The sequence below is a fragment of the Prinia subflava genome, chromosome 13 (assembly GCF_021018805.1).
Source record: "Prinia subflava isolate CZ2003 ecotype Zambia chromosome 13, Cam_Psub_1.2, whole genome shotgun sequence".
NCBI lineage: Eukaryota > Metazoa > Chordata > Aves > Passeriformes > Cisticolidae > Prinia > Prinia subflava.
In genome coordinates this window covers 12,034,945-12,062,739 of record NC_086259.1, presented here as the reverse complement: position 1 = coordinate 12,062,739, position 27,795 = coordinate 12,034,945, and the positions used below count along the sequence as shown (strand labels likewise).

Here is a 27,795-nt window from a genome sequence, read left to right as displayed (position 1 = left end):
TTTTAAATAAAACAGATTTAAAAACAACAAAATAGTTCAGAGGTTTCAGGGTCAGTTCAGTAGGTAAATGCAACATGCTTAAGAAATAGCAAAAGAGCAAAATAGTAATTTAAAAAGATATTTTGAATTTCCTAGGCTGCCTAAGTATTTCAAACCAGCAAGGCTGGTGCGTGTTTCTGTCCTTTCTAGGTGGTTGCACTGGCACTCGATCAGCACCCAAGCTTTTCTTGCCATTGTTTTGGATGAGGCAACTATAAACTCAAAGCCAGTTTGGTTTTTTCCAAAAATGGGAAATCAAACTGTGTTCTTACACAGTTAATTCTCAGCCTTGTTTACTATCCCCAATAGGAGTGAGGCCATTGAGGCCTAGTGATACAGGAAGCAAAATGTAGTATCTGCAAAATAAATAATATAAAACCAACTCTTTCTAACATTAAAATTTCACAGTCTTCAGCTACAGACACTTATCTATGTACTCTTAGATTACATAATGTTTTATGGAAAACTCAATGCTTGATCCTATTCTTTTAGAAGGATTGTGGGTTTCCTATCTCTGTACAACTCCTGGATTTCTATCACTTGGCCTGCACCAAATGGGCAGCAGATGGATTCAATGCCATAGCTGATTTGAAGTGGTGTGAGCAAAGAGGACCAGGACATGCACAGGTTGCATAGGTGGCAAACCTGAGGCAAGGCAGACACCTGGCAAGTGGAGCAGTGCAGCTTGGGGACAGCATTGGAGTCACCTGGCAGAGCTGATGCCAGTCCATGTGTGCCATGGCCTTACTGCATTAATGCTGAGTGTTCCTTTAGAGGGCTCTCCTTTTACTTTCTGAAACTGCTGGTGATCTCTGCTTTTCACCACGCAGCCCTACAATGCCTTTGTCTTCTTCAGATTTGTTGTTACTGATGATGAAAGCTAGGTGATGGAAGAATTCAAAACTGGTTGTAAAGTTCAATCTAAATAATCATTACAATCAGGCTTAATTAATTTTGAAGTTTGAAAACAGAAGCTTAAGGGAAGCTGTCAGTGACCTCAGCAGAACATGGAAGACTGAATGTTGTTCAGCTCAGGACCAGAGTTATAATGGAGACAGTAGGTGTCAGAAAAATACATCAGTTCTAGGAACTAAAACCAGGACAAGATCCATTATCTGGCAGTCAGTGTCTGTTTCACCTCAGGCTCAAAATTCTGGTCTGAGCTTCCTTTAATGTGGTCTGGAAAGAAGTCAGGAAATAGTTTAGATAAATGTGCATTTGGTTGCAAGCAAATCACCCATATTTACCTTAAAGCGTGATTTAGGATAAACTTCCCTTCTTGGGGAGGGAGGAATTAGCCTTATTTGTCTTGGGAGGTGGCTGAGGGGAGCCTCCTCCGTGTCTGTCAGTGTCTGCAGGAGGTGTCAGAGGATGGAGCAGGCTCTGCTTGGTGGGGCCAAGCAAGAGGACAAGAGGAAATGGGCAGAAAGTGAGGGATGGGAAATTCCACCTGAACATGGCTGTGGGAGCCCCTGTGGTCCCTTTCCACCAGAGGCATTCTGAGTCAGCAGAATGTTTCCCATCTATGATTTTTTTTCACTTTTGCAAATTAAAGAAATGGGTAAAAATATGGAATATCGATTATGATACTTTCAGTTTTGCAATTGAATAGCTGTAACTGTGATCATTTCTGGTCATATTCAATGTAAAAATAGTGAATTTCTTGAAAGATTTGCTTTCACAAGCACCACTGATGGAAGCATCAAGCATCTCTTCTTTGAAAGGTGGTAGAACTTTTTCTCTGCTAGAAATTACAACTTTTTTTTCTACCTGCATTCCTTTATTTTTGCTCTAGTGTTTTGTGAAGGTTTTGTTAAAAGATAATGAGTGAAACCACTTGACAATTTTGTTCCCTATTTGGGACCTGTCACGCTCACATTGGTTAATATTGTTGCAAAGTGCTGCTTGTGGAAATTTATCTGGAAACAATAATGTTCATGTTGATATTTGTGGGAAGCAAGTGCTTTTTTTTTTTATAAAACTGAACACACAATTCTGAACATTAATCTCATGAATTTATCAGAAATCATATGGTGTGTCAATTAGTTAAGACAACTTGAACTTCAAGAGTTTCTGAGGCCTATCTTTGGAAAATTCGTGATCAGGGATTTAGAAAAATGGTATTGACCAACAGTATTCCCTGCTTGATTGTTTTCTGGCTTTGGCAGAGAGAAAGGAAATTAAAAAATGGATTTTCATTTTAAAATGTTTCAGTGGTATGTAAGTATCTTAAATTATGTTGTTTTTTTCTGAGTCTTAGTGACTAAATGTAATCAACACTCGACACCAGTGCCCTGAAAATGTATGCAGTGTCATATATTATGGTTAAAGCCAATTTCTGTCTGAGTTGAGACCTAAATCTTTGCTGAAAGAGAAATCAATGGTTTGATTATACATTTTTGCTTGAAATGACAGCAAATTTCACAATTTGATTTTAACATGACCCTGCAGAAAAATAATTAATGGGTGGCTGAACTTTGAGTCTCCTTGTGTGCACAAGGACAAATTCAGACCAGTAGATGTTGAATTTGCCAGTTTGGTTCACTGTGGATTTATGTAATGTGGAACAGCTTTCATTAAAATGTGTAAATGTTTCCACATGCACTTTGTAGATATCTAGGAAGAAAATTATTGACTTATTTTAGGTTTTTTGCAAACTACAGGAAGGGGACAAGCTGATTTAGTATGTGCTTTAAAGAGGGGTTTAGTAATTGTAGGAGCGAAGGGTTCTAATATCTGGCTTGTGTAATGCCATTGCTCTGGTCTGTTCCAGATTTTGTGAAGATTAGCAGTATTATCAGTGTTTTTACAGCTGAGGAAGGAGAGGGCCTTTCTATTCTCTAGGAATCGCTTTTGATTTATTGCTGGAATTACACATCAGTGGATTATGCAAGTAGGCATATCTGGATCTCTTTCAATTCTAGCAGTTCACTCTTAGTTTTTAAAACAGGTTTCTTGTGGAACTCGTAAAAATAGGTCCTTGTTTCTTTAGTTACTACTTTTAAACATGTCGTATTAATTTTCTCTTCGTTCTCTTTGCTTGTACCAGAATGTAATATTTCAGCTTTTTGGCAGCATTGTTGATTTGTCTTACAATGAAAAAGAACCAGATGTTTTCTGATTTTTCCAAGCCTTCAATTTTCTTTTCAAAGATCATTTTTGTTGTGCTTTTGCATTTTAAATTATCTTAGGCTATAAATATTAGCTTAGGTAAGAAAGCAAATTGAAGTTTCATTTTAACTTGTATGAATCTGAGATGCTGAAGATTCAGGGATGCTGACACAGTTGTTGAATCTGCTGGTAGCATCCAGTACCTCATCTGCCTCTTCTGCTTTGGGTGTTGAAATATGATGCTACTTAAAATCCTACTTTTAGAGAAAATTAGGGAGATATTGGAAGAGGTAACATAGGTATCCAAAAACAGATAGAAAACTTGGTTTCAATGATACTTCCAAGGGGACAGAATGATTCTCTTATTTTAAGTAATTCCTGTCTAGTTGTATTTCCATAATAATCTGTTAGTGCTGAGTCTTAAAGACTTACCAATTGACAGAAGCTTGGTTAAAGCAGTTGATAGGAGAATGAGGAGTAGTGATTAAATGAAAATTTTGTAAACAGGCTGCTGCCGAACAGTAAAATATTCAGTGTTTCACAGAAATTTGTTTTGAAGAATCTTGAAATTACTCAACTTCTAATTGTTTTAATACTAATTTGTGGGTTTGAGTGTTTGACATGATTAAAAAATTCCACACAAAAATTTTGTTATTCAAAATCTTTCAGACTTTCAGACTCAAAATAATCAAAATAATTTAAACCATGCATTTCTTATTTGAAGGCAGTAGAAAAATATAAACAATTGAAGGTTGTACCTTAGTAATATTGAGATCTGCTTAAAGAAAAAAGCACCAAGGAAGGTCATTAGGTTCTGTAAATTCCAAGTATAAAATTTGTATGGAGACAAGTGAGATAGTCTGACAAAACGTACCTTTGGAAATTGTGGTTTCATTACTGATGTGGAAATGTTAGAAACTGATGTGGAAATATAAGAAAATTATTTTAGTTATAATAAAAATGTTAAATTAAATAATTGTCATTTCCTAGTCTTCATTTAAGTTGGGTTAAGAATCACCTTTTCCTGGCTGATCTGTAAATTATGAATAATGTGCTTATAGCTATTACTACTTATGGCAAAATTAACCAGGCAAAAGGAATTTCTTGTAAAGAGGAGAACTTGGAGATGTAGCCTTGGAGATTTTGGGTATCTGTGCTCTGCATCTTGATTCACATGCCTAGAAGGTCTTGATTTTTCCTTTCAATGTGTGATTGTGGAAGCTTCATCGCATTACTAGAATTATTTTACTGAAAGGAGTATAGAAATCATTCTGCCCACTGCATCCACTGGACAACAAAAGGATGTGAACAATCTCCTGAAGGCTGAGAGCTGTGTAGGTTTCCACCTTTTGGGATTTTGTTTGTAGCTGGCTGCTGAGCCAAGGACCAGGTGCCCCTGCAAAGGTTTAGCTCAAATAGTATTGACAAAACCCAAAAATTTCATTTTAGCTTTTAATTGACAGAAGTAAATTCCTGGTACATAATCCTTTTCTTTATACTCTTCTTATGTGCATATTTGTCAGATTTTTTTTAAATAATTTTATACACAATATTGGGATAATCTGTTACATTAATGCACAGCTTAAAACAGTTCTTATTTACACTGATCACAGAAAGACAGAGGTATGAGGACAAATAGTTTACATTCACCATCTTTATCAGCATTTTAAGTATAGTTAACCAGCACACATCACACACATCCATATCCATATTTATAAGAAATGTAGTTTTTAATTACACACACGGGCATGTAGGTGTCTCCCTTTGAAAACACCAAAAATTAATGAAAAAAAATTGAAATGCCATTTCCCCCAGATAACCAAAGACTTTAAAAAGAAAAAAAAAGAAAAGGCAAAATTGACCTGCAGATTGCACAATTAATGGAATCAGGTGTGGAAACGTGGTGGCTGTGTTTGGACACTTTTGGTCACTGGGGCACTTTGAAGAGTATTTTTACTAGTGGCAAGTTTTGAGATCCTATGAAGATTTATTCCTGAAAACTTCAATGTGTTCTCTTGCTTTGGAAGTGATCTACTGGACACTAACACATTTGGTTTATTGTTAAGTCATCTAACAACACAAAATTGCAGCCAAAGGATACTCTGGATTTTTTTGGTGTTTTTTTTTAGAATATAAATTAAATACACATGACTTCATTCTATGAGATTAAGGCAGCAATGGAGAATATTGTGCTACAATGTGCATTAGCTGTAGGTAATATTTTATTCTCCTGTATCACATTTTTACATTTATAATCAAAGGCCAACATATTATTGAACTAGACTGGCTGACTACAAAATCTTGTAATGGAGAGATAGGTCTTGTGTGATAACCTTGTTACATCAAAGTTGAATTTCTCGCCTTACAATATACATATATTCTATGAAAATTAAAAAAAACAGGTAAAAATATTAAAATATTTCCTATACAGAGGTACCCTTATCTAAGTTAAATTCTAGTCACTGCTATAAAAAGGCATTAAAAATTAAGTAAAACACTGGTGTAAACCAAGTAAATGCTCACTGTAAAGCTTTTATTTGTAAGGCAAATCTTCATCAGACCTATTAGAATTTATATTTAAAATGTACTGTTTGGAGGTTCTCCCTTTGTAACTGATATTGCCCATAGCAAAGGAGAGCTAAGTCTTGCAGAAAGGTTCACAGAGAGTGCAAGGTAAATTACAAACACAGGTCACCTGCAAGCTTGATGCCTCTTGGCAGTGACCAAGAAATAACATGACACTGTCAAAAGAAAGCCAGCTTAAGGCTTAGTAATTCTCTTAATTCACTGAATTTATTCTGTTTACTTATAATGAGATTAGGCAACTCATGTTTAGTACAGCAGCTAAAGGAACACCTTAAGAAAGGAGGAAAGCAAAGCACACAGGTGACTCAATCTTGCTGTCAGTGCTTGGACAGGAAAGATCCCCTGTTCTTATGGAAATTAATGCAGTCATTGTTAGTGTACACTGCTGGGCTGAGACTTAAACCTCTCCATTTATCCCCTGCTCTTCCCAGCCACTCAGATCTAGAGACCTCCACGTCCTTCTAAAAGCACAATTTCACTGAGCACAGTCATATCTGTGTCATTTATATTCTTCTGGTCTTCAGTTTCTTGGCCTGCTTCTTCTTGTCAGTCACACAGTGACTGCCATCTGTCTAAGCACATTCTGGTTTTTAATGGTGAAGGAAAACCAGTCAAGTGCTGTATTTAATCGTGACTGTGTTACCCTGTTATGTTCTTTTACTGATTGAATGTTTTTATTGCCCGTGTAGCGCTCTGTAGTAGTCTCTGATGAATTTAGATGCATCTAAATTTGACCAGTACCACTGTACAAATGAATCACTTTCCATTGATTAGCCAGGTAAGCCCAGTCACCAACAGGAACATGGATATGAGTCAGAGGAAGGGAGTGAGAAAATCTCCCAAGTTGTTCAGGGGTCTAATCTGAAACATCATGTTAATCTTTACATTAAGAAAATCAGGTTCCTACATGAGGTGATCTATGGACCACAAATATTCCTAGTACTGAGAAAATAAAGTGTGTAAGAACAAAAGTCCTAGTTTACTGCTCCAAGAGGCTCAGAGTTCAGATTTCTGCAGGTAGGGCTATATACTGTCATTTGTTGAACTGTGATAGCTTTCTAATGTCCGAGCCCTTCAGGCTCATTTTAACATGGCATGCTGATGAAATATTTTTAAGTCTCACCTCTTTTGAAATTGTTGAACTATAGTTTTAATTTGGTTCTTAGGAAAGAAATTCTTAAACATATGCCAATTACTCATTAAACTTAGCAAAGCAGTCCAGAATATGAAGGAAAGCTATCTACTCCCATAAAAGCAAGTATCTGCTAATTAATGCTTTGAATTGGAAGAGCTGCAAGAGAGACATTAACTGCAAAAGAACTTTTGATCTGGCCTCCTACAACCTAGCAGTACAAAACAAACCTATTCATATCAAAACAATAGCATAAGAAGTGAATGCATATACAGAATGTTTGGGCTTGACCCTTTTAAATAATAACACTTAAATGGTATTTTGCTAAGAAGAAATAACCAAGTACAGGAAATTTCCTCTGGGAAAAGTACATACAACACACATTGCACGTGCAGTTAGGGAACATGCACAGTAGTAACAGCCAAGTAATTCTCCTACATTCTGTATTTAAAATATCATGTTTGATCCTGGATATCCTGCAGAGTCCCTCACTGTGTTTCAAGTGTTGCCAGGGTGTATGTCTCAGGACATGGTGGAACACAAGAAGGACTGACAAAAAAGGTATAGGTCAAACAGGGGCCCAATAATAAATAACACCACTGCTTTTTGGACTATTGCTTTGAAAGGCCCACTGTGTCTTCCAGAAATCTATATCTGTGGAGTTTTACTAATGTAGCTTTAGAATAGTTCCAAAGATGTGAAGAATTATCTGGCTGAATGACGGCAGGGAGGGGTACAAAGAGAGAATGGAGGCCCTCTTTCCTTGGTGCTAACTAACTTTCTGTGGATTGATGAAACATTATGGAGCACAGGCAGGTCTTTTTCACTGGTCAACAGAAAGGTCAGAAGAGAGATACTGATATGTGACAGCTGCCTCCTTTATCAAATTAAGAAAAGGCTTTCAAGAAAATATTTTCTGGAACTGTCAAACGAGCTCTTTAATTGCTTCATTGAATTCTTCCCATGGGCTTGTTACCCAAACAGCCAACATAATTAGCAAGCAGATGATTCTGCAGCTTGTACCAAAAATTTTCTTCTTTAAAAAGTGGGCTGCCTACTCAGTCAGAATATACATGCAATTCCTCAGGGGCATCTGGGGCAGTGGCATTCCCCAGAGAGGGTCTGTTCTTGAAATAGATGCAGCTGAGGGAGAGGGTGAGCTGCTGCTGGGCTGAAAAGTCAAGACAGAGTTAGGGGAAGGCTTGCACTTAAGTGACATGGATGGATGGTAAAGACCTGACTGGCAGCTTGGTCTTTTGTGTTTTAACTACAAGTATTTTAACTGAAAGGAGATGAGTATCTTTGTGGCATTTGATGTTTTCCATATTGAAAATGTATTTAGGAGCCCAAAGAAGGTGCTTAAGAGGAGGTGGGTGTCCATGCTATGGCTTCTTATTGGACTGTCTGTACCATATCACTGAGTGGAAGAAATGAACATAACCTGGTCTTCACAGAAGTATTTGTCATTTGTATAGATGCTAGTTTGTGTCTAATGGCATCATCCATCATCCAAGAGGCATGAGGTAGTTCATCATCTTTTTCTGTGGAGAATTGAAGACATTTGTCTCCAGGACAGAAGTCATATTATTTGGAGGGAGACTTTCTTTGGGCAACTTGTTGAATTTAAAGTCTACCTATGCAGTCATGCACTGTGTATTGTCTTTTTCATTCAGGCTAATTCTGATAATAAGATTTCTACTTTCTTTGATAAGACTTTTGTCTTCTGTATTGATTGCATGTCCTTTACCTAGAAAACCTCAGAACAAGGTGACAATAGTGCAATGTAGTCCTGAGCTATAAATACTACACTTAACCCAAGAAGTAAAACAGTAACAGAAATAAAAAAAATGCAGTAAGTAATTGCCTTGGGAGTCAGCATTAAAACTACAGTCAGACCCAAACACACTGGTAAAGCTGATTTCACTCCCAGGTATGGTCGCTTTGCTCTATGTCAGAGCAGAGTGGTGAGGACATGTCACTTCTCCTGCGTGGGTTGTGCAGTGGGGGTGATGCTGATGGACTGTGTCACAAGTGAGCATTGGAGGAGGTTTGTAGCATTTCCAATCATGAGCCAACCAAACAATGTGTAAAGTGACAACCTATTAAAGCTCCATGTTAAACAGCCCCCAGAAGTTTCAAAACTTGGTAATTACATCTGTGCTAAGAAGCTTTTGAGCCATGCCAAGACAGTGACTGAAGCAGCTGGATTGCTGAAAAGTAGGCTTTAAAACAATGGAAAGATTCTCATATAGTTTGGCAAACAATAAAAATGAGATTACTGGGAAGTTTGGGGGATGACTTTTTTGAAGCCTTCAACATATTTGCACTATTTAGCCTTTTGTGTAATTACAGCATTAGAACTGCAACATTTGGAATTCCTTTATCATTGAAATATATTTAATAACAGGGTTTAAGCAGCTGTTGGCCATCAGCTGGGCCAGAAAATAAGACTTCCTTTCTAATTAGAAGAAAGTATTCTTTGGGTTTAAATCCTTGTTTAAATAAAACTACTGTTTGTCACAGAGACTCTTCAAGAGGACACCACTTGATTAGTTCTGAAGTACTGAATATGTTGGAGGAAAAGAATGAATAAGGAGAGAAATTTCCCTTTCATTATTTTGAACAGAAATCAATGTTAAGTAGAAAAAGCCCAAAAGCACTTGGCACGTTAAAACTTGGCTATTTTATAAAAGAAAACAACTCAACAAAAATTGTTTTATAAATAAAAAAGGCCTATCCACTTAAAAGGTCTTTTTTTAAAAAAGAGGAAGCACTACATACATTTAAAAGACAAGCTCAATTGAATGTATAGAGACAAAAAAAATCAGAGGTAATGCCCAGAGATAAACTCTGGGCTGGATCCAGCTGAGAAGCTACTGCCTCTGAAAATTACTGTAGACCTAGTGATAAATAATTTACAGGAACTAACTCAAAGCTACTGAATGTAGTGATCACTTGAAAGGTACTACAGTGACAAGTGACCACAGAATAAGAACAGCACCCAAATGCAGTTTGTTCTGTATCTTCTACTTTGCATAATACTACTAGAGAACAGAGCTGGAATAGTTTTAGAAAGCTGACTGTGCCTAAAATATACTTTTAAATTATTCAGCAAAATATTACTATATTTTGATAGGTGAATCCTGTTTAAATGATAATAATATATTCACAGTAGGGGAATAAAGCAAATTTGGTTTTTTGTGCCACTTCGTAATGACGTAATTCTAAAAATTATCTCTTCCTATCTATTTTACAATGTTCATTTGGAACAAAATACAACAAAAAGATGAGTGTCTATCTATTTGGATGTAACTTTTATGCTTAGCTGGAAAATATGGAGAGTGAGGGTCATATGATTAAGCCATTTCAATTGTTGATTTAAGGGAATATCTCTTTTGTGAAGTGCACTGTGATATTTAGCTGTCTTCTGAACTAGGAACTGTAACAGGAATTCTCTTCAGCTTCAGTGTAATGAAGCTGGTCAGAAAATGGCATGGACATGTACAGCAAAGACAATGTTCTTCACCAAAAGAAGGAAGTAATAACAAATCACTGAAAATGAAGCACTGAGTCTTCACTTCAGAAGGATGCAAACTCACATCCCAAAGGACAGCAAGAAACCTAATGACATGAGTACACAGTTAAAATTGCTCTTTTGTCATAACTGAGGTGTACTTTTTCCTTAGATCTAAGAGTGCTCAGGTGTTGTTGCTTTAAAAGAGGTTGTGGCATTAATATCTGAAGAAGTAGTTACTGTCAGAAAAGTTTAATTTACTTCTTCACAATAAAAAAAGCACTTAACTTATGCTGATTGCTCTTTTTCTCTGCTCCCCACTCCTCTACTTCTGCCCATAGCAAAACTCACAAGTTTTGGTCATGTAGGGATCTCATGGCACCAAAGGATGCAAGAAAAATTAAATGGAGTCTTTAAAGATCATTTGAAGCCAAGTAATAGAAGGGAGGCATTGACAACAGAGAGCAGATGTCTTCCCTCAAGGAGTCAGTAGATAAGCTCTGGGCCAGCCTGGTCCAAGCATAAGTGAGGGAGCTTTGAACTTGACTTTTCTGTATTCTCAGTTTTGCTGAACGTGGGATTTTTCCTTGATCTGTTGGTTGTCATATTGTTAGCCAGTGTTGGAGCTGTAGGGAAACAGAGGTGGTTGTTAAATTACATCGTTTCAAATGATGATGCTGACGGATAAATTTTTTGACAAATCTAGAGTTACAAAGAGGTTTCAAAATAATGGCTAGATTATCCACTCTGTAACTAAGTTTCTGTGCAGTCCGGTGAGAAATGTGCTGGATGTAAAGGCTACCTAGTTAGCTCTCAATTCAGTTCTAAAATTCAGAACAGCCAGATATATATGGGAATAAAATATTTGTATTTGGTTACAGTAGGCAGTGTTTTGTTTACAATCTTAAACATTGTGAACAAAACACTAAATATGCTTTAGCACCAACAAAACCATTCCTAGTTGTTCATTGAAGATGGCAGCAAATTAAACTGCTCTCATGTTTGACATGGTTTGAGGTAACTTTAGTAGTTTGCTTCTGAGGACAGCTTTTACTAATTTACATGAAATTAATTTGCTACCATTTTGTTATAGATTTGTGTTCAGAAGGCCAGCACTGTGGAATAGCTGTTTATAACACTTTCACACAGGAACATCTGCCCCTGGAAACACTGAGTTACAGCAGGAACAGTAAATCATCTGACAACTGAGGGCAGAAACAGAAGAAAGAGAAGGCAGGAAGAGGTGCTGTGCTATTTCATATTCTTGGCCACATCAAATAAATTGTGGTCATGAAACAGGAAGCCTATTTGTGCTTTCATTCTGCATCCCATAAATCTACACAGATTATTTCCTTTAAAAGCCAAAATTTACTTCAAACAATATCTTTCAGAATAAGCAAAAGCCAGATTTATTTTCAGTATCAAATATACAAACCACCACTGTAAAATCTGGGTCACGTTTTGAGGAGGTGTGCATAATTCTCATTGCTTTCAACTTTGAAGACAGAAAGTGGTCCAGAACGAATGCTGATAAGTGTAACAAGCTTCACATTTGCATCCTTTTTATCTTCTACATAAAGGAGGTTTTTTTCAATAAGCTAATTTTATTTGCTAAAAGGAAAGCAGTATTTGGAAACCTATAGCATATTTTTCAAGGCTTATGAAGTCTCCAGCAATGTTTTCAATCAAATCTAGTCCTGTGGGGAAAGCCAATTCCACGTAACCTGGTATGACATTATGGGTAAGCTCTGACATTGGATATTTTTTTTTCCTGTTTATCGTGTCTTGTGGGACATAATTTCAGTTTTGGAAACATGACTTCGTGCTGCTGTGCAGTAACTGAGTGAGAGGCCGTGGCCTCTTCAAAGGCACATGATAGTTTGGAAATACCTTTGTTTCTTGGTGAGATCTCACTGTATTCAAACATAACCTAAAATACCACATTCAGGTGATCTGTTAAAATTGAGGGCTCTTCTTAACCAGAGAAGGAAGGTCCCAAAAGCCTTCTAAAAGTGTTAATGCATATGGTACTGAGCCTCCTACATCTTGTGCTGGCAGAAATAAAGAACTACAGACCTGCAAAGGCATTGACCGTGAGGAGATTGGTGCAAACCAGTAGCTATTGCTAAAGCCAGGAAAGGACTGGGATCAGGAGAAGTACAAACCTTAAACTGCCTGACATTTCCTTGGGCCACGAGTTGGTGCTCATTTTCAGGTGTGATGCAGTAAGCTAGTCTCTAAACCAGACAGGAAGAAGAGGAAAAAGTCAGCCATATGAAGTGGGATTATGTATGTAATCCCCAATCTATAGTGGGGAAATAACATGAACTTTATTTAAAATGGTAAATTAAATCTTTAATATCACTGCATCATGTGCATTTACTCAGTCACTGAGAGAATAAGCCTATTATAAGCCCTTGGGTGTTAGCCTTTAATATAAGAAGCAACAGTAGAAAGTGTATGCAAATACTAAGTCCAAATATTTAGCAAGTGCATATAGAAAAGAACATCAGGAGCAAGTTGGTATTACAGGCCTTAGATCCCCTAAATTCATGCTTTTCTGTTAGTGCTCTAAGAGGGTTGGCCAGTCCCAGAGTGGGAGAGGAAGGAGGTGCTGGTATTTCCCAGCTCATCTCCCTTGTCTACCCTGTGCTGGGCCCTTTGAGATCACATGTAGATATTGGTTTATTAAGAACTTTTAATCAATTTAAGGACTTCCCATTAGGTTAGGTTCATACCTTTCCCCACCCTTTTAAGAGCCTCAGTTTGGGGCATCGTGTCTTGAGCTGGTTACTTGGATATCCTGTATTAGCCTTTTGCCATAATGCTCATGGGGAAACTGGGGAGTTGCTCTTTGCAGGAGCAGTAACAGACAACCCAGGACTTGCTAACAAGACAGATGAATGAGGGAATGGGGTTTTGGCCAAAGGCTTCTGCATCCCCATAGCAGTAAACCTGAGCAAGAGGGAAAAAGCCTGATGGGCCAGTGCAAAATATTCTTTGAGACTTAAATGCTTGAAGAAAATGTGTTTGTAACCCTCCACAGGATGGACAAAACAAAAGGCTTCCAGAATTGCTGGAAATGAGATCTAAATTTGTGCACAACATTGAGATGTGGGAGCTGATGAAAACAGGGCAGCTGAGGAGTTCCCACTTTGGGGTGCCTCTCTGAGGTAAACAACACATGAGTTGACTGTAATGTTTCAGAAACAAGGTCTTTGTTCCTTTGGGTTTGCTGGGTCAGCGTGACCTATCTATGTAAAGGTTGTGATCCCATTTTCTGCTTAACTCTGTGTGTGGTGTTGGTTCAGTGATTGGCCTAAGAGCATCAAAATCTTGCTACACTGTTGTGTAAATGTATGTGTAGGAAAGGAGAGCAGTAGAACTAGGTGTAAATCAGTGGGTCTAGATAAGGTTATAAAGTTATGATGTGATGGGAAAAAATTGGTCCTGTATAATGGTGAGGAGGCTTCTGAGCACCATTAGAGGTTTTGAGACTATAGATAATAGTGAGGGTATATAGACAGTGAAGTTAATATGATGGTAAAAATGATGTGGTTAGTGAACCTTAATCCTGAGCCATTTTGAACTGACAAATTAAAGTACAGAACAGTTTGAAAACCATACCTCATAGCTGAGTATGAAGATACCCTAATTTATACATTCTTTGTTAATAACAAACATCTAATCTCATCAACTGGATCAATTGCATGCATAAAAAAATATTTTTTTACTATTATTATGGTGCTGTCTGGAAAGCTAATTTCTGTCTAGAAACTCAAACAGAATGCAATAATCCTACCTCAAACCAATGATCCACCTGACAGATGGATTCAAAAGGTCACTCATAAGTAATGAGTTTTGGGAGGGAAATAAACTGCCAACTTAGACCCAGCCATTTCATTTCACAGCAACATTTCATGACATTTGGTTCGTGTTCCACGTACCTCTTTAAAGGTCCCACGCACATTCATAAATTTATAGATGATGTAGGCAGGCACAAGGATCATGGAGGATAATGCTATTCCCCAGCCAATGCGGTTTGCCCACAGAGGGAAGGTGTAGTCATCGTAGGTCAGAGGTTTGAAATTTATTATGCTGACTATCACAACAAACTAGAGAAGAAAGTATAAAATGAACCTCAGTTTTAAGATGAAGAACCTTACTAGGAAACTAATTCCAGGTGTTCTATTAGGCAGCCACCCTAAAGTATATTTCAAACTAGCTTTACAATGTACTTTCAGCCTATTTACTTCATGCCTCTTACTGCTTAAGCTGCTGAAGTTCTACCCAGTTATATTTGCAATACCAGTATTGCTTTAAGTTTGCACAGCTTTAATGCAAATAATTGTCTCTTCAAATCATGGCAAGGTCAAATTTCCGTATTATTATCATGACCTTTTGATTTACAAATATGCATAGGAAGAGATTCCAATATAAAACTCTAGGTTAGTACTGAATTTAACCTTTACACAAAGCAACCAAATTTACACTTTGGGATTTTTTTTCCCTAATGCAATGGAACATTTTTTTTTCCAACAGGCAACTCACAAGGTATATTTTATACAATTCTTCAGTGTTTCAAACAGCATTACAGGTGTAGTTGTGTATTATTTTTTCTAATGTGTTGTTCCACAATTTGGGGATCTTGGTATCCTCCAATCAAAAATATATTCTTGCTAACACAACCTCTTATCCCTGGCTAGCTTATTTTCCCAGGGGAATGGTTTTTCTAGAGGTGCTGCAGGGACAGGGAGGACACTGCTTAAGTGTTCCCTAAGAAAAGCTGCCTTCTTAGAATCAAGCTAAAATGAAGGAACCATCATAAGAACATGACCACAACCACCACTAGCTTCTTTTTCACAACTGAAATGTATTATACAAAATATAACCAGCATGTAATTTCAAGGAGAAAAAATAATTATATTGGAGTGTCTTCTATTCATCCCAACAATACCTGGCACAGCAATAGGTATCTTGCTCTTGGCACCTGTTGTATATTCTGTAAAGCAATGCACTAGTGTTCTTTCCATGATGGAATAATTATCAGCACTTACCAATAAAAAAGCAGGACTAACGAATTTCCAGCACAGCCTCCAGTAGAGGCCTGGTTTGAAGCCCATCATTTGTTGGATGTCTTCACTGAATCTGTCCACACCTAGAATGGATGTGAAAAGGTGTGAGCATGAACTGAATTCAGTCTAAACTGATGAGATGCTGGCCTACCCAACATATCTTTTTCAGAAACCAGATATGAATGACTTCCAAATCAGAAGACATAAGAAATAACAACAATACTCTCCTTTCAATGTCTGGATGTGTCTTTGACATCACTGTAGCTGACTTAAATGCCTGAGAGCACTTAAGGCCTGTTGTAGGCAGCAACATTACCACTGAAAAGAGGCATTTCACAAATATCTAGAATTTAAGTTGCAAATAGGATGCAATTTTTAAAATAGTTACGTATTATTGTAATCTAATTTCTCTGTGTTATCATGAGTACACTGCAGGAAAATATAAACCCTTACTCACCCAAATTGCTTGCTGATAATGAGGTAGATTCATATGAATTTTTAATTTATCAAAGGAAATTTCTTTGTTCCACTTAAAGGCATATTTACCTTTCAGAGCTTCATTGAACACCACAGAATGTTCTTTATATCTATTACAAATATAGTTTCGTATTTAAGACTTTTCCTGAAAACTCAAGCAATTCTTCTTCTGTTTGTTGTATAAAACTGTGTCACTTTAGAATGGGATGATCAACATTGATGTAAAATGGGGAAAAAAGTATCCTTCCCTGTTTTCTGTAAAAAGGAAACAAACTCTGGCTTTACACTTTAGATACATTGGTTCTGTGCATTCTGTCATGTCAGACTATTTGTTTATAATTTATTTTGCTTGATATGTTCAGGAAATTGACTTTTAATCATGAACCTATTAGGTAAAGAGCAGAAATGCAGCTTTTTACCATGAATATTTGTTTATTAGACAGAATGTATAGTTTTCCATAAAGATTATTTCTCTTTGTGTGAATCAGTTCAGTACCATTTATTTAATTTATTTAATGTAAATAATTGGGTTAATCCATTGTACGTAATGGGATGCAAAATATTTTTAGGTTGTGGACATTTGAGTGTAAATGTCTCAAAAAAAATTCCAGCCCCCAATATTATGTCCAGGTGAAGAGAAATAGCCAAGAAGGATCTGCAAATGCTCTTTAAACTTAATCTGCTTCTATTTACAGTGCTTTCTGTGAACTTTGAAGTGACTGAATTTTAACTGCTATGAACACTGACTGAAATTTATCATTGTGTAGAAGGTCAAAGACAAGGTCTGCATATATCAGAATTTTATTCATATGTTTCCAGACAGATGTACTTAGAGCCAGACAGTGCTTGGTGCTCAATTTCTGCTGAAAATGGAGGATGAGTAGGCCATGCTCTCAGACTGCACTTTCCACAATGTGCTTTTTCAGTACAGCTACAGATGACAGTACCTGTAGGGCTTAGCTTCAGAGACACTTAAAATTTATTATCAGGAGCTGGTTAAATACCCAAAAATAGAATGTTCATCGGAAAGATGATATGAGGGTTGCACATGAGGAAAATTGATAACAACTTAGCAGTCATAACTAAGGTACATCTGCCCACTAAAGCAAACTAGCTCTCCCTTCTCTTACATATACATTTGGCCTTTGCAAGAAGAAACTTCACAGTAAATGGTCATAAGTATAATTTGAACTAAATTTCCATGATTTTAGTCTGTGCCAAAATGTCAATGCTTGCCTTTAGGCTGCCTTAATATTCAGCTAGGTCATTAAGGCAAGAGGGGTCTATCAGAAAAAAGAGGCAGACAAGATCATGCCAGATTTAATAAGTTTAAATAGCACCTGGGGCTGTAATAAGTTCTTTATAAAGCAACAGGTCATGCTGTGTCAGTAGAAACATCTGTCAGCTGCTCAAGAAAAATGAATAGATATTTTCCCGATTATGGGAAGGCTGCAGGAAGAAAGTAAAAAAAGATAAAAGAGGGTGTAAAATAAAATCTAAAAAACTTTGGCCTGGTTTGTGAACCACATACAAAGCTTAGCTACTGTAAAGTGCAGTAAATCCTATTTTAATAGTAGCAGAAGGTTACTTGCCCTTAGAAACTGAAGAAGCCTCTACTTCCAAGCTAAGCTGTGATCACTCATCTGCATTCAGCTCTTTTACAGGGATTAGAACCAGTTGTGTGTGAAATAAAGTGCCTCCATTATTTTGAGAGACAACAGCCTGTGTGCTGCTTGCTCCATGCTGTTATTGGGTGACAGAATAAGTGCACTAAAAGTAGAAACTGCTCCTTTAGTAGATTGAACAGCTTTATGCATGAATGCCATTCTTTCACTACACTCACTCTTCAATAGTTTTTTAACTGCAAGATAAAGTTTGTTTGTTTACAAGGCAGAATGGATGGATAAATAAGTGACTGAGTGAGGCAAATAGCAATAAGAATCATAATGTCTAAGAACCCTATGAATCATACATTAGCTATAAACACTATGTCTGAATAAAAATGAAGATGGTTTTCAGGGGAAGAACAATCTTATTGGGAATGAGGGCAAGTAATTCAATACAGGCTTAGTGGGAAGAAGATTTGCAGGCTGCTACGACATCAAAACCTGGCAATACTGAAAAGTTGTGAGCAGCCAGGAACTAAAACATGAGAATAAAGAGGAGATTAGGAAGGAAAAGAAGAGGTCATATTTTTTAGGTGGCTGTAGCACATCACTGCACTCTGATTGGCATAGAGTGATTCCAGTCTAGTCCCAGAGGTCAACTAAATACTCCTAAGGCTTGCCATATTTGGGATAAAGTAAATCACTGCTCTCTTTTGTGGCATAAATTAATATCAAATACTAGAAATGGAATTTCTGGTATCTAGTACGCTGGGTATTTTATACCATTCTATGAAATGAAATAAGTAAACTGCTAGTGCTTTACAATGAAGTAGGATATTGTCTCAAACAAAAGGGATTAATATAGGAATTATTATAACTTTCTAAACACTACCTTTATTTATATTGTGTGGAGAGTGCTTGAGATTGGCCCTGGGGGAATAATGAAAAGTAGAAATGGGGTCTGTATTTAGGCTACTCTACTTGCTTTGAAAGTACCAAGTCTAAGCCTGCTACTGCAAGTCATCAGCAATATTAAGAGTTATAAAATACTGGCAAAAGTTATAACTCTTCCATCCCATCACAGTCCCTTTCACAAGGCTGTTTGCTTTGGCTTTGTGCAGGGGCTCAAAGCTTGGCCCACTGAATGTCTGCATTCCTGTCACTGCTCATAAATCAGGTGACAGTCACTCTATGAAACCTGACTTGTCATGGTGTTGTGTATACAGGGCTGTGCTGTTTTCCCTTTCAACAATATGTAAGCCTGTCATGAGCACTTGGAATTTCAGAAAAGCTTTTGCACTTGCAAAAGGAGGAGCTTACCATAAAACCAGGAAACTCCAATTGCCTCCATTAGAACAGCAAACAATATTGAAGTCCCAGCTGCAAACGTGTCCAGAAGTGTGAGCACATAAATTCCACCCTGTAATGGGGAGTTAAAAGATGCAAAAAAGTGAAGTTACAAATGGAATCATCTCGGTAGTTTAGTATCCACTTAACAGAAATCTGCTTTATTTGAAGCATTATCTAAACCCAAGTGTTTTAATATGGATCTGCAGACACAGGTTCATATTTGCATACAAAATAGTGGAATCAGAATTGCAGCTCTTGTAGAGAGGCTTCTTTTCACCCATGTCCTCACTTCACAGGGAAACAGAAACCTCAGCTTAGATTAAAGACTTCTCTTGGCACTCCTGTTCAGTGGAAGTTTGGGGAAATGATCAGCAACTTGTAGGGCAGGGCCTGTCTGCAGCAGTTAATAAAGAAGTTTCTTAATTAATGGCAGGAACGGAGCACTCCAAGTGTTTCCATGGACCATTATCAGTTTCTTCCTCAGGCCTCTTGTTCTGCAGGCCAGTCAATCTGCACTGTTGGTCTGATTTCCCTTTTTCCTGACTGCCTGAATCCCGCTGCTCTTCCTAAGGCAGAAGATTATGTTAATGAATAATTAATTAATCAAGAAGCTGCTGTGCCCTGTTCAGTCTCTGGGTTGTGGTATTTGCAAACCTTTGCTCAGTGGAGACAGCAAACCTTGTCTTCCTTCACAACTGCACATTTTGTGCTTCAGTGGTTCATGACAGAACTGGAAATGCATTTACTGAATTCTTGTTTCATTGAATTTTTTAGCTGCAATTTGACTACTTTCTGCCATGTTTGACAATGTGGTATGTATTTGTGTAAATGACTGCTTATTTTACTGAGTTTTGTCTAAAGAGGAATGGAAAACCATTAGATCCAGATTTGTTTAAAAATGAACCCAAATAAAGTGTGTCAGGGAAACACTTTGTCACACGTAAACAACTGAAATATTTGCAGTTGCAGTAGATTTTTGTTACAATATCTTTTTACAACCAAAGTTAATCTGATTATACCTGTTCAGAAGGGGAGGAATAAAGAAATTATTTTCTGGGTTTTTACCATCAGTGGTATAAATAGCACTTGTATTCGTTAAATCTGTAGGTGATTTTAGTCTCTGTAATCAGTTGCCCTTTTTTTAAGATGTTTTTTTCTGAAACAGCTGCGCATATTTACAAAAACAGGGAGATCAGTACTTAGGCCTCGTGTAGGTTTTTAATTCTGTGGGGACTTGTCCGGAAATAGAATGAACTTTGGTTGTTGTGTTAGAAAATGTTTCTTATTGAATGACATTTGAGTTTGACCTCTTGTTTTTGCTCTACACCTGCTCCAAATGCATGCCTTTGCAATTCACTTAGCAAAGTGAATTACTAATGTGATTTTGTAAGAAACATGTTTGTTTCAGAAACAGCTTCTTTTGAAAACATAGCCTTAAAAATTCAGGGGACAAAATCAAAAAATTTCATGTGATGTTCTGACAAGGGTTTTCCTTTTTATTTTTTATACATCAGAAATGTTGTTCTTTATTATGTGAATACATTTGGACTATTCTGGAGAGTTTTGTGAATTCCAGCTGGAGGCGTGAACCTAAGTCTAAACAGGTGCCCTTATGTAAAAGCTAGAGTTGGGTCATTATCTTGAATAGCTTTAGCTCACTTGGAGGCAGTGGAATTGCACCCACTGGCTCCTGTTCATGTTCTTAACACTGAATTTCTTCTGATGTTACTTCAGGAATTTTTATTCCATTTGAAACTTTGAATAAACAGGAGCCTGTTCAGTTTTTACGTAACAATAGAAATAGTATGGTATTAAAAGAATAGGTATTTTAAATGATATATCTATTTATAGTCTCAAATGTTTCTCAGTTTGAGGAAACTGGAACGAAAATATTGGGGGATTTTAATGTGAAAAGAACTTATATATAAACTTATGTTATTTCAGTAATCTTAATAATAGATATGGAAACTATTTTTAGGGATGGAGAGAAGTTCAGCACGTCTGCTTTCATGGTGGTTTCCTCAAGTTTCAGTTGTTTTCTGACAGTTTTGGCATCTTTATTAAGAGGTTTCTGCTTTTTTGTGGTCAAAAATAAAAAAAGAAAATTCTCTCCCACCTAGAACACTGTGATTCTCATTCCTTAATTAGTTGTAAAAAGCCAAATGAGGCAAAACATTCAGTCTGATGGTAGTGATAAATACAGGTTACTAAATGTTCAGGATAAGTTTTCTATGTGCTTTATATGGTGTTAAGAATAAAAAATGTCAAGATCTGATGAAGGAACATTAAGAAGAAAAGTGGAGAGAGGAGATCATTATTCTACAGTCCTTCCATAAGAAGTGAGTGTCTCGTACTTTCTCCAAGAAGAGAATTGTCAGATGGTCTGGTCACTTGAAATGCTTGGTTCCTCACAGAGGAATAAGCACTCTACATAGTTCCATTTAATGTGACTAACAAATCCAAAACCAAACCAAACAAAAAACCTTCCGAACAAACACAAAAGAAAGCACACAGAACCAAATAAACCCAGCAGTAGCACAGACAGTTCTTTGGAACAAAGACTTGTAGGCTTGGTTGATAGCAAATGATCTTGTGCCAAAAACCAGAGAAACTTCATATACGTAAGATTAAAAGTGATGTTCTGAACACAAGTTTTTTAAGAACTAAAATTTATAAAAAAATAATAATCTGAACCTATCCAAATTTCACCTGACAAGGTTAATGGCATTTTTAAGGTAACATTTTGATGGAAAATTTTGTGGTACTTACATTGGTAATGCAGAAAAGGGCAAGTAGGAAAGTGCCAAAAGAAACACCAAAAGTGAAGAGCTTTCTGTGCTGTTTCAGAAGGTGGAAATCATCTGCCAAGCCAGTGATGACTGCCTCCATCCCACCCATCTGAGGAAGGGAAGGCAAAACTCTGGTTAAATGTTACTGACTGTTGGAGATATAGGCTGAAGGATGCAAAGCAGTTTGTGTAATTAATGCCCAACCAGTCTGTGATTTCTGACATTTCAGCTGTAAGTCACTGGTGGTATGAGGCTTTGTTTCCTTCTGGTAAAGGACGGGGTGGGGAAATGACATCAGGAGGGGTGGTTGTTGCCTCCATAGCTGTATCCTCTGAGGACTCCTTGCTGACTCGATGCAACAATAAGTAGACAGTACTTTGGGGAAAATATTATACATTTTAATATACTCTGGAGAAAGAGCTGCTAGCTTAAGTAACTAAGCTCCTTAAGATACTTAATAAATAAAGACAGGCACAACAAGCACCTAAAGCAAATATACTGAACAAAGATTTGCATTAGCCATTGATAAATGAAATCTGGTTTGACAAAAATCTTTACAGACTTGGAAGACTTACTACATAGGAAGCTTGATGTAAATTTTTTCTTTTGTTGACAACAAGAAAAAATTTTACTTTGCTTTCTAGAAGTTAATGAGGAACATTAGCCATTGTTTTGCAATACAGGAAAGATACTTTCCAAGTTTTCATTTAAATTGATGGATTATGTAGGTGGTTATGAATTTTAATTTCTCTTCACTAATGACAACATTCTGCCCCCACTCCAACAAAAAACTATGAAAATTAATTTCAATCTTTTATCATAGTAAACAAATTTATTTAATATTTCTGAGAGGCTTAATTTTATGCTTTTTGTGATGCTAAGAAACCATGGCAAGACCTGGTATGCTTGGTGCAATACAATAGATGGTTAGCAGGTGCTGACATAACCTATCGCTTTCCTATAAGCCTTTGATTAAAATATTCCTGGTTGAAATCAGTAACAGAAAATTATCACTATAAAAAGTACTGCAGGACCTGAGTTTTCTTTAAGAAATTATGACAAATCTTGAGCCAGTAAATCCTTCCTCTTTTAGAAGTTCACTAGTTCACTCTATTTTAGTTTCAGCAGAAAGACTTTTTTCCATTTGTAGGAAAATTTTGTTCTGCAATCTAAAGCCTCGTGTCTTTGTCACTTCTATGTTTCTTTACATTGCCCTACTTTTACTGCTGTCACAAAGGTAATGGTTTTGGGTCTAGACACTTCTGACCATAAATTTTCTTCTTTCTCATTCTGCCCTTTTCCTACTGGTCATTCATATCCTTTCACTGTGCTAAACCCTTCATTTCAATTCTTCATATTTTCTTACAGTTGAAAAATGGCCAAGCTACAATCTCAGATATAATCTTCCCTCAAACTTTTGTCTAAGGATCCAGATCTTAGTCTATATAGACAAACTTCATTGGACCTCAGCTGGAATCCAAAAATCCAAACACTTTGGAAATATTTAGACCTGAATCTGACCTTTACAGCTCAGCCCTCGCTCCACAAGATCTCATTCAGCTATTTGCCAATGATTATCAAAGATTCCTGCTGCAACTTTTTTTTTTTTTTTTTTTTTTTTAGTTTTGCTCTTTTCCATGTCAATCATTCTTTCCTTTTCTTGTCCTTGAAAAGGAATGAATTTTCCTGAAGTTGTAAGCAATGGAAACACTGTGTTTTACCATTTCCAGCAAGAAATTCCTAGATCAACTTTGTACATTCTGAACTTCAAAAGAGACTTCTATGCTTTGGAATGGTAAGAACCCCCTACCCTGCTAAAGGGGATGGAAGTTTGTCCATGGTGCACTATTCCTTAAAGACCCTATTTGGTTTTCCAGAAACTTTATCAACCTTTAAGCTAAATATAACAGGAGGTCTTGAGGCCTCTTTGGTAGAACAAAGCAGTACAAAAGTTGTTTGGGGACTTGGAATATTTTCTGGGATGAAGTTTCTGTGATGCTGAATATCATGGTGTTGTAAAACCTATCACAATAAAGAGCAATACACTTGTTAAGACTAGACATTTTACAGAAAGATTACAGGAAAATGAAACCACTATGAAAATATTATGATGTGATTTTTAAATGGTGATTAAATTTATAGGAAATTCTGTATCATGGCTTGTAGAAAACCATGGGAGTACTTTCAGACATTGTCTGGCCTATTGGAGCAGATTAGTGCATTTCAGCACATATAGTAATCCCTTCTAGAAACTGCTTTACTCAATGTCTTACTTGTGTTTTGAGCAGGGCTCCAAAACCTTTTACAGGTTCACAGTAGTAATAGTTCATAGTAGTATTGTTGGGTAATAACTTTAAATAGTAATAACTGTTGATAAACAGCCCCTCTGTAAAGTCATAAAAAAGTAGCAGGGAGTAACTATTTACTGGCTTGTCAAAGATTTAATCTTTTCCTAAATCTTTTAATGATGGAGAGTCTTTATAAAACAACGAGTAATAGCATTTGCTGTGTTGTCTATGACTGTGAAAACAGATTAGGAAAGGTACAGAATGTTTACTTGAAATGTAACCCCCTGCTTAAGGCTGATGCCTCTCCACTTACAGAATATGACAGGAAAAGAACAATGTCAAGGATTGAAGGAAAAAAATACTCACAGAACTATCGATGCCAAGAGTAAGGAGCATGATGAAGAACACCACAGCCCAAAATGTAGATCCTGAAAGAGTTGAAATTGCCTCTGGGTACAGGATGAAAACTAAACCAGCTCCTGGAATAGAAAAGGGGGAAAAGGTGTCACTATATGATGTTTCTTATTTTCACAAGAGTGTTCATTTTAATTAGATAAGCCATGACTAAGTTGACTTTCATTTCAGTCCTTGTCACGCTCTGAGTACTGTTAAAACAAAATTTGTATTATACTAAAATATATCTAAAATGCTTTATTTATTTACTCATGATCGTTTGGTATTAAAAACCCCTATCCCATTGTTTTCCACTTTGAATAATATTTTATGGGATTTACAACGTTACTAGTAATTTTTCAGCTACGTAGTGGAGAAGGAATTGTGTGGACGTGGGCTCGTCTGTTTGGCAAGAGAACTCTTGGATGTGATGAGAGGTGCAGGAGCTGGGACCATGGGTGAGCTGTTCCCAGTGAAAGGACTACAGAGCTGAGCTTGGCAGAACCACCAAACCCAGTCACCCGTGGCACTGAACAGCAATACTTCTGTAAGATACAGTGGTTAATTCCTGTTCCTTGAACAGGCAATACCTGTGGGGGCCAGATGCTGGGAAACCTCAGTTCAGTAGAGGTGAGGTGAACCAATATCATTTAGGATTCACATTTCAACAAAGAATGTAAACACAGAGTTCTAGTTCCAGGTAAGCTAATTCAGTGCACTTCCAGATTTTCACACACTTGTTGGAAACAAGTATAAACACATTTGCAAAGAAATAGCAGGGGAAAAGGGTTAAAATTAAAATAGAATTAACTTCCTACCTTCAGTAGCTACATCCTCAATTTTAACTTTGTGCTCATGGGCCATGTAGCCCAATATGGAGAAAATTGCAAATCCTGAGATGAAGCTTGTGACACAGTTAATGGTGCTAGTCAGCAAAGCATCCCTAAACATGAAGAGAACAGCCCAGTGAGAAAAAACTTTAGGAACTAGATGGGGATTTTCTTTAACTTTTTTTCTCCCATCCTTCAGTTCCCAATGTGTTTATAATACATTGGGACTTTCTGACTTTTTCTATTTCATTGGAAAAGTGATGCTTGTTTCCATTCCAAAATGGAATATTAACAAAATATCTAAACGTTGGAATTTTTCAGAAGGTGCAGGGTGGTTCTGGTTGAATTTCCATGGTGTGATTCAGCAAAACACTTACAAACTGACTTGATTTAAAGAGCATTCCTAAACTGGAGCGCAATGTATAATACCAGAAATATAATGCCAAAGCATAGAAACCCTTCTGGAAGCTGGAATCTTTCTGCTTTTAGTTCCTGCACTAATAAGATTTCATCCTGTGTTCACTGTTGTGCTTAATGGTACTTTTGAAAGGCAAACACTGGCACAGTTTACACAGCTGTCTAAAGTCCAAACCTAATCCCATTCTGCTTTGGAGAGCAGCAGATATCTTGGCAGGTTCCTGTTACTAAAATTTCAGTAAGGAAGACAGTGTTTCTAGATTTGGGTTGGTTACTATGTCTACACAAAACTCACCATCATTAATATATGACTGAAGATAAAAAGATAGCTAAAAACTTATTTCAGCTGCAGACAGAGTAAAATAATACAATTTTGCAGCAGTAATGGAAAAATAGGCTCTTACCTGTAGCAGTTGTTGTCAAACTTATTGTAACTGGCAAATGCAATTAAAACGCCAAACCCAGCTCCTAAGGAGTAAAATATCTGAGTAGCTGCATCAATCCATACCTGCATAATGACACCAACATGGCCAGCGTCAGTTCAGTCCACAAGGATACAGCAGGAGAAAAGCAAGACAAGGGTGTTGGGAAACAATTGGCATTGATGCTAACAGGAGTGTGTCACACGGGGCATGGCTGTGTCTGGAATGGCCTGGATGGAGCAGGGGCCACGTCCTCAGAGCACGCATGCACTGCTGCCCTGGGGGCTGGGGTGGGACAGGTACTCCTGAGATTTTACCCAGCACTGAAACGCTTGCAGGGCTTTTCTCCGGGGTGACAGAAATTCCAACAGTCCTTGTTCCAAGTTAGTTTGAAATGTACAATGAGAAAACTAAAAGTAGTTAATGGGTCAAGAGTTATAGGACATTTTCTTTCCCATACTAGAGCTTCCTTTTTGTGACTGTTAGTGCACTCTACATGATACTTTCTTGATTCAGGAGCTGAAGCATGATTGATGTGCTGTGAACAGAACCAGGCAGATTTATCTCTCAGCTTTCTCATTTAGCTGGAGAGTTATTTCTGTGATAGTCATTAAATTTCACTTTAGATGCAGCTTGATCATTTAAAGGATTGTCCACCAGGGAAAACATTTTAAAAGCTTTAATATTTTCTAAAGCATCCCTCCTACCTATCCATTCATCCAGTCAGGAACAATGTCACAGTCCTGGTTCCCTGAACCAGAAACCTGAAAATGCCTTGGTTACTGAGGGTTTCCCCTTTTCTATTGTTACACAAGATATTTAAATGAGCAACTTCAACAGAAGTAGTGAAGTCAGTGGTGTGAATAATGTTCAACATTTCTCAAAATGAGATCTGCAATGTTTCATTAAATCTGCCAAGAACTCTGAAAGGACTATGAAAAGCACTGGATTTCATGATTCATCCATCTCTACAAAATCAGATCTAATATATCTATTCAGCAGTGACTAACAGATCTAAGCAGCTTACGAGCTCCATCTGCACTTAGTGGAATTTTAGTGCTACACTTTTATATTTGGCCTATAGTGGAAAGGAAGATAGTGCCTTATCCCATGCTGACATGATATATGAAAGCACTTGGGCTGGTGATCCCTTTTTTCTCAACGTAGATGATAGATGCTTTCAACTGCTGCCTGCTGGACACCAGGAACCACTTAGGGTACTCTGGGTTTGTAGAAAAACTTAATTTCATGAACTGTGGAGAGGGGTGATTACTTGAAAGGTAATATGAACCCCATAGACTTATGGAGTGTTTATTGCTAGCCAGTGGATGGGAGGATATGATTTTCTCAAATTATAGTTCATACAGGGTTTTCTTTCAATGAATAACAAAATAATCCTGTAATTTTAATTCCTTGCTCATTCTTTTATATACCTGTTACATCTTGATATTGTATTTTCACACAAAGACTGAGATCATATAGGGTTGTACTCTCATAAAAGCATTTATGTGTGGATAAGAATGCAGAAGGAGGGATGCAAAATCTACTATGCTTGTCCTTGTTTTTTGAAAAATTCAGATAACTTCTGTTGTTAAAAAAAATTTCTGAAAAATTTTAACATCAATTTTGCTAAACTCTAACCATATCTGCATACTGCCACCACAAGACATTTGTTTTTAGTGGTCCTCTGTCTCTCTTGTATCTTGCCAGTGCAGTTGTACTCACCCTTTCTCACTATTCAAGCACCCTTAAGCACGTGCCTAAG

General features: G+C 37.1%; 1 protein-coding gene across 1 annotated transcript in view; it reads right to left on the bottom strand.

Annotated features, from left to right (window-relative positions):
- Window positions 1-4,551: 4,551 nt before the first annotated feature.
- Window positions 4,552-27,795, bottom strand: part of SLC6A2 (solute carrier family 6 member 2) — a 58,514-nt gene continuing 35,270 nt past the window's right edge. Inside the window, exons 6-14 of the mRNA XM_063410897.1 lie at window positions 26,013-26,116; window positions 25,180-25,304; window positions 24,335-24,447; window positions 21,661-21,789; window positions 18,862-18,961; window positions 15,440-15,540; window positions 14,330-14,497; window positions 12,548-12,619; window positions 4,552-11,008 (exon numbers count right to left, since the gene is read on the bottom strand). Coding sequence (XP_063266967.1) covers window positions 10,985-11,008; window positions 12,548-12,619; window positions 14,330-14,497; window positions 15,440-15,540; window positions 18,862-18,961; window positions 21,661-21,789; window positions 24,335-24,447; window positions 25,180-25,304; window positions 26,013-26,116 — 936 coding nt within the window. The 3' untranslated portion in view covers window positions 4,552-10,984. The remainder of the gene's footprint in view (window positions 11,009-12,547; window positions 12,620-14,329; window positions 14,498-15,439; window positions 15,541-18,861; window positions 18,962-21,660; window positions 21,790-24,334; window positions 24,448-25,179; window positions 25,305-26,012; window positions 26,117-27,795) is intronic.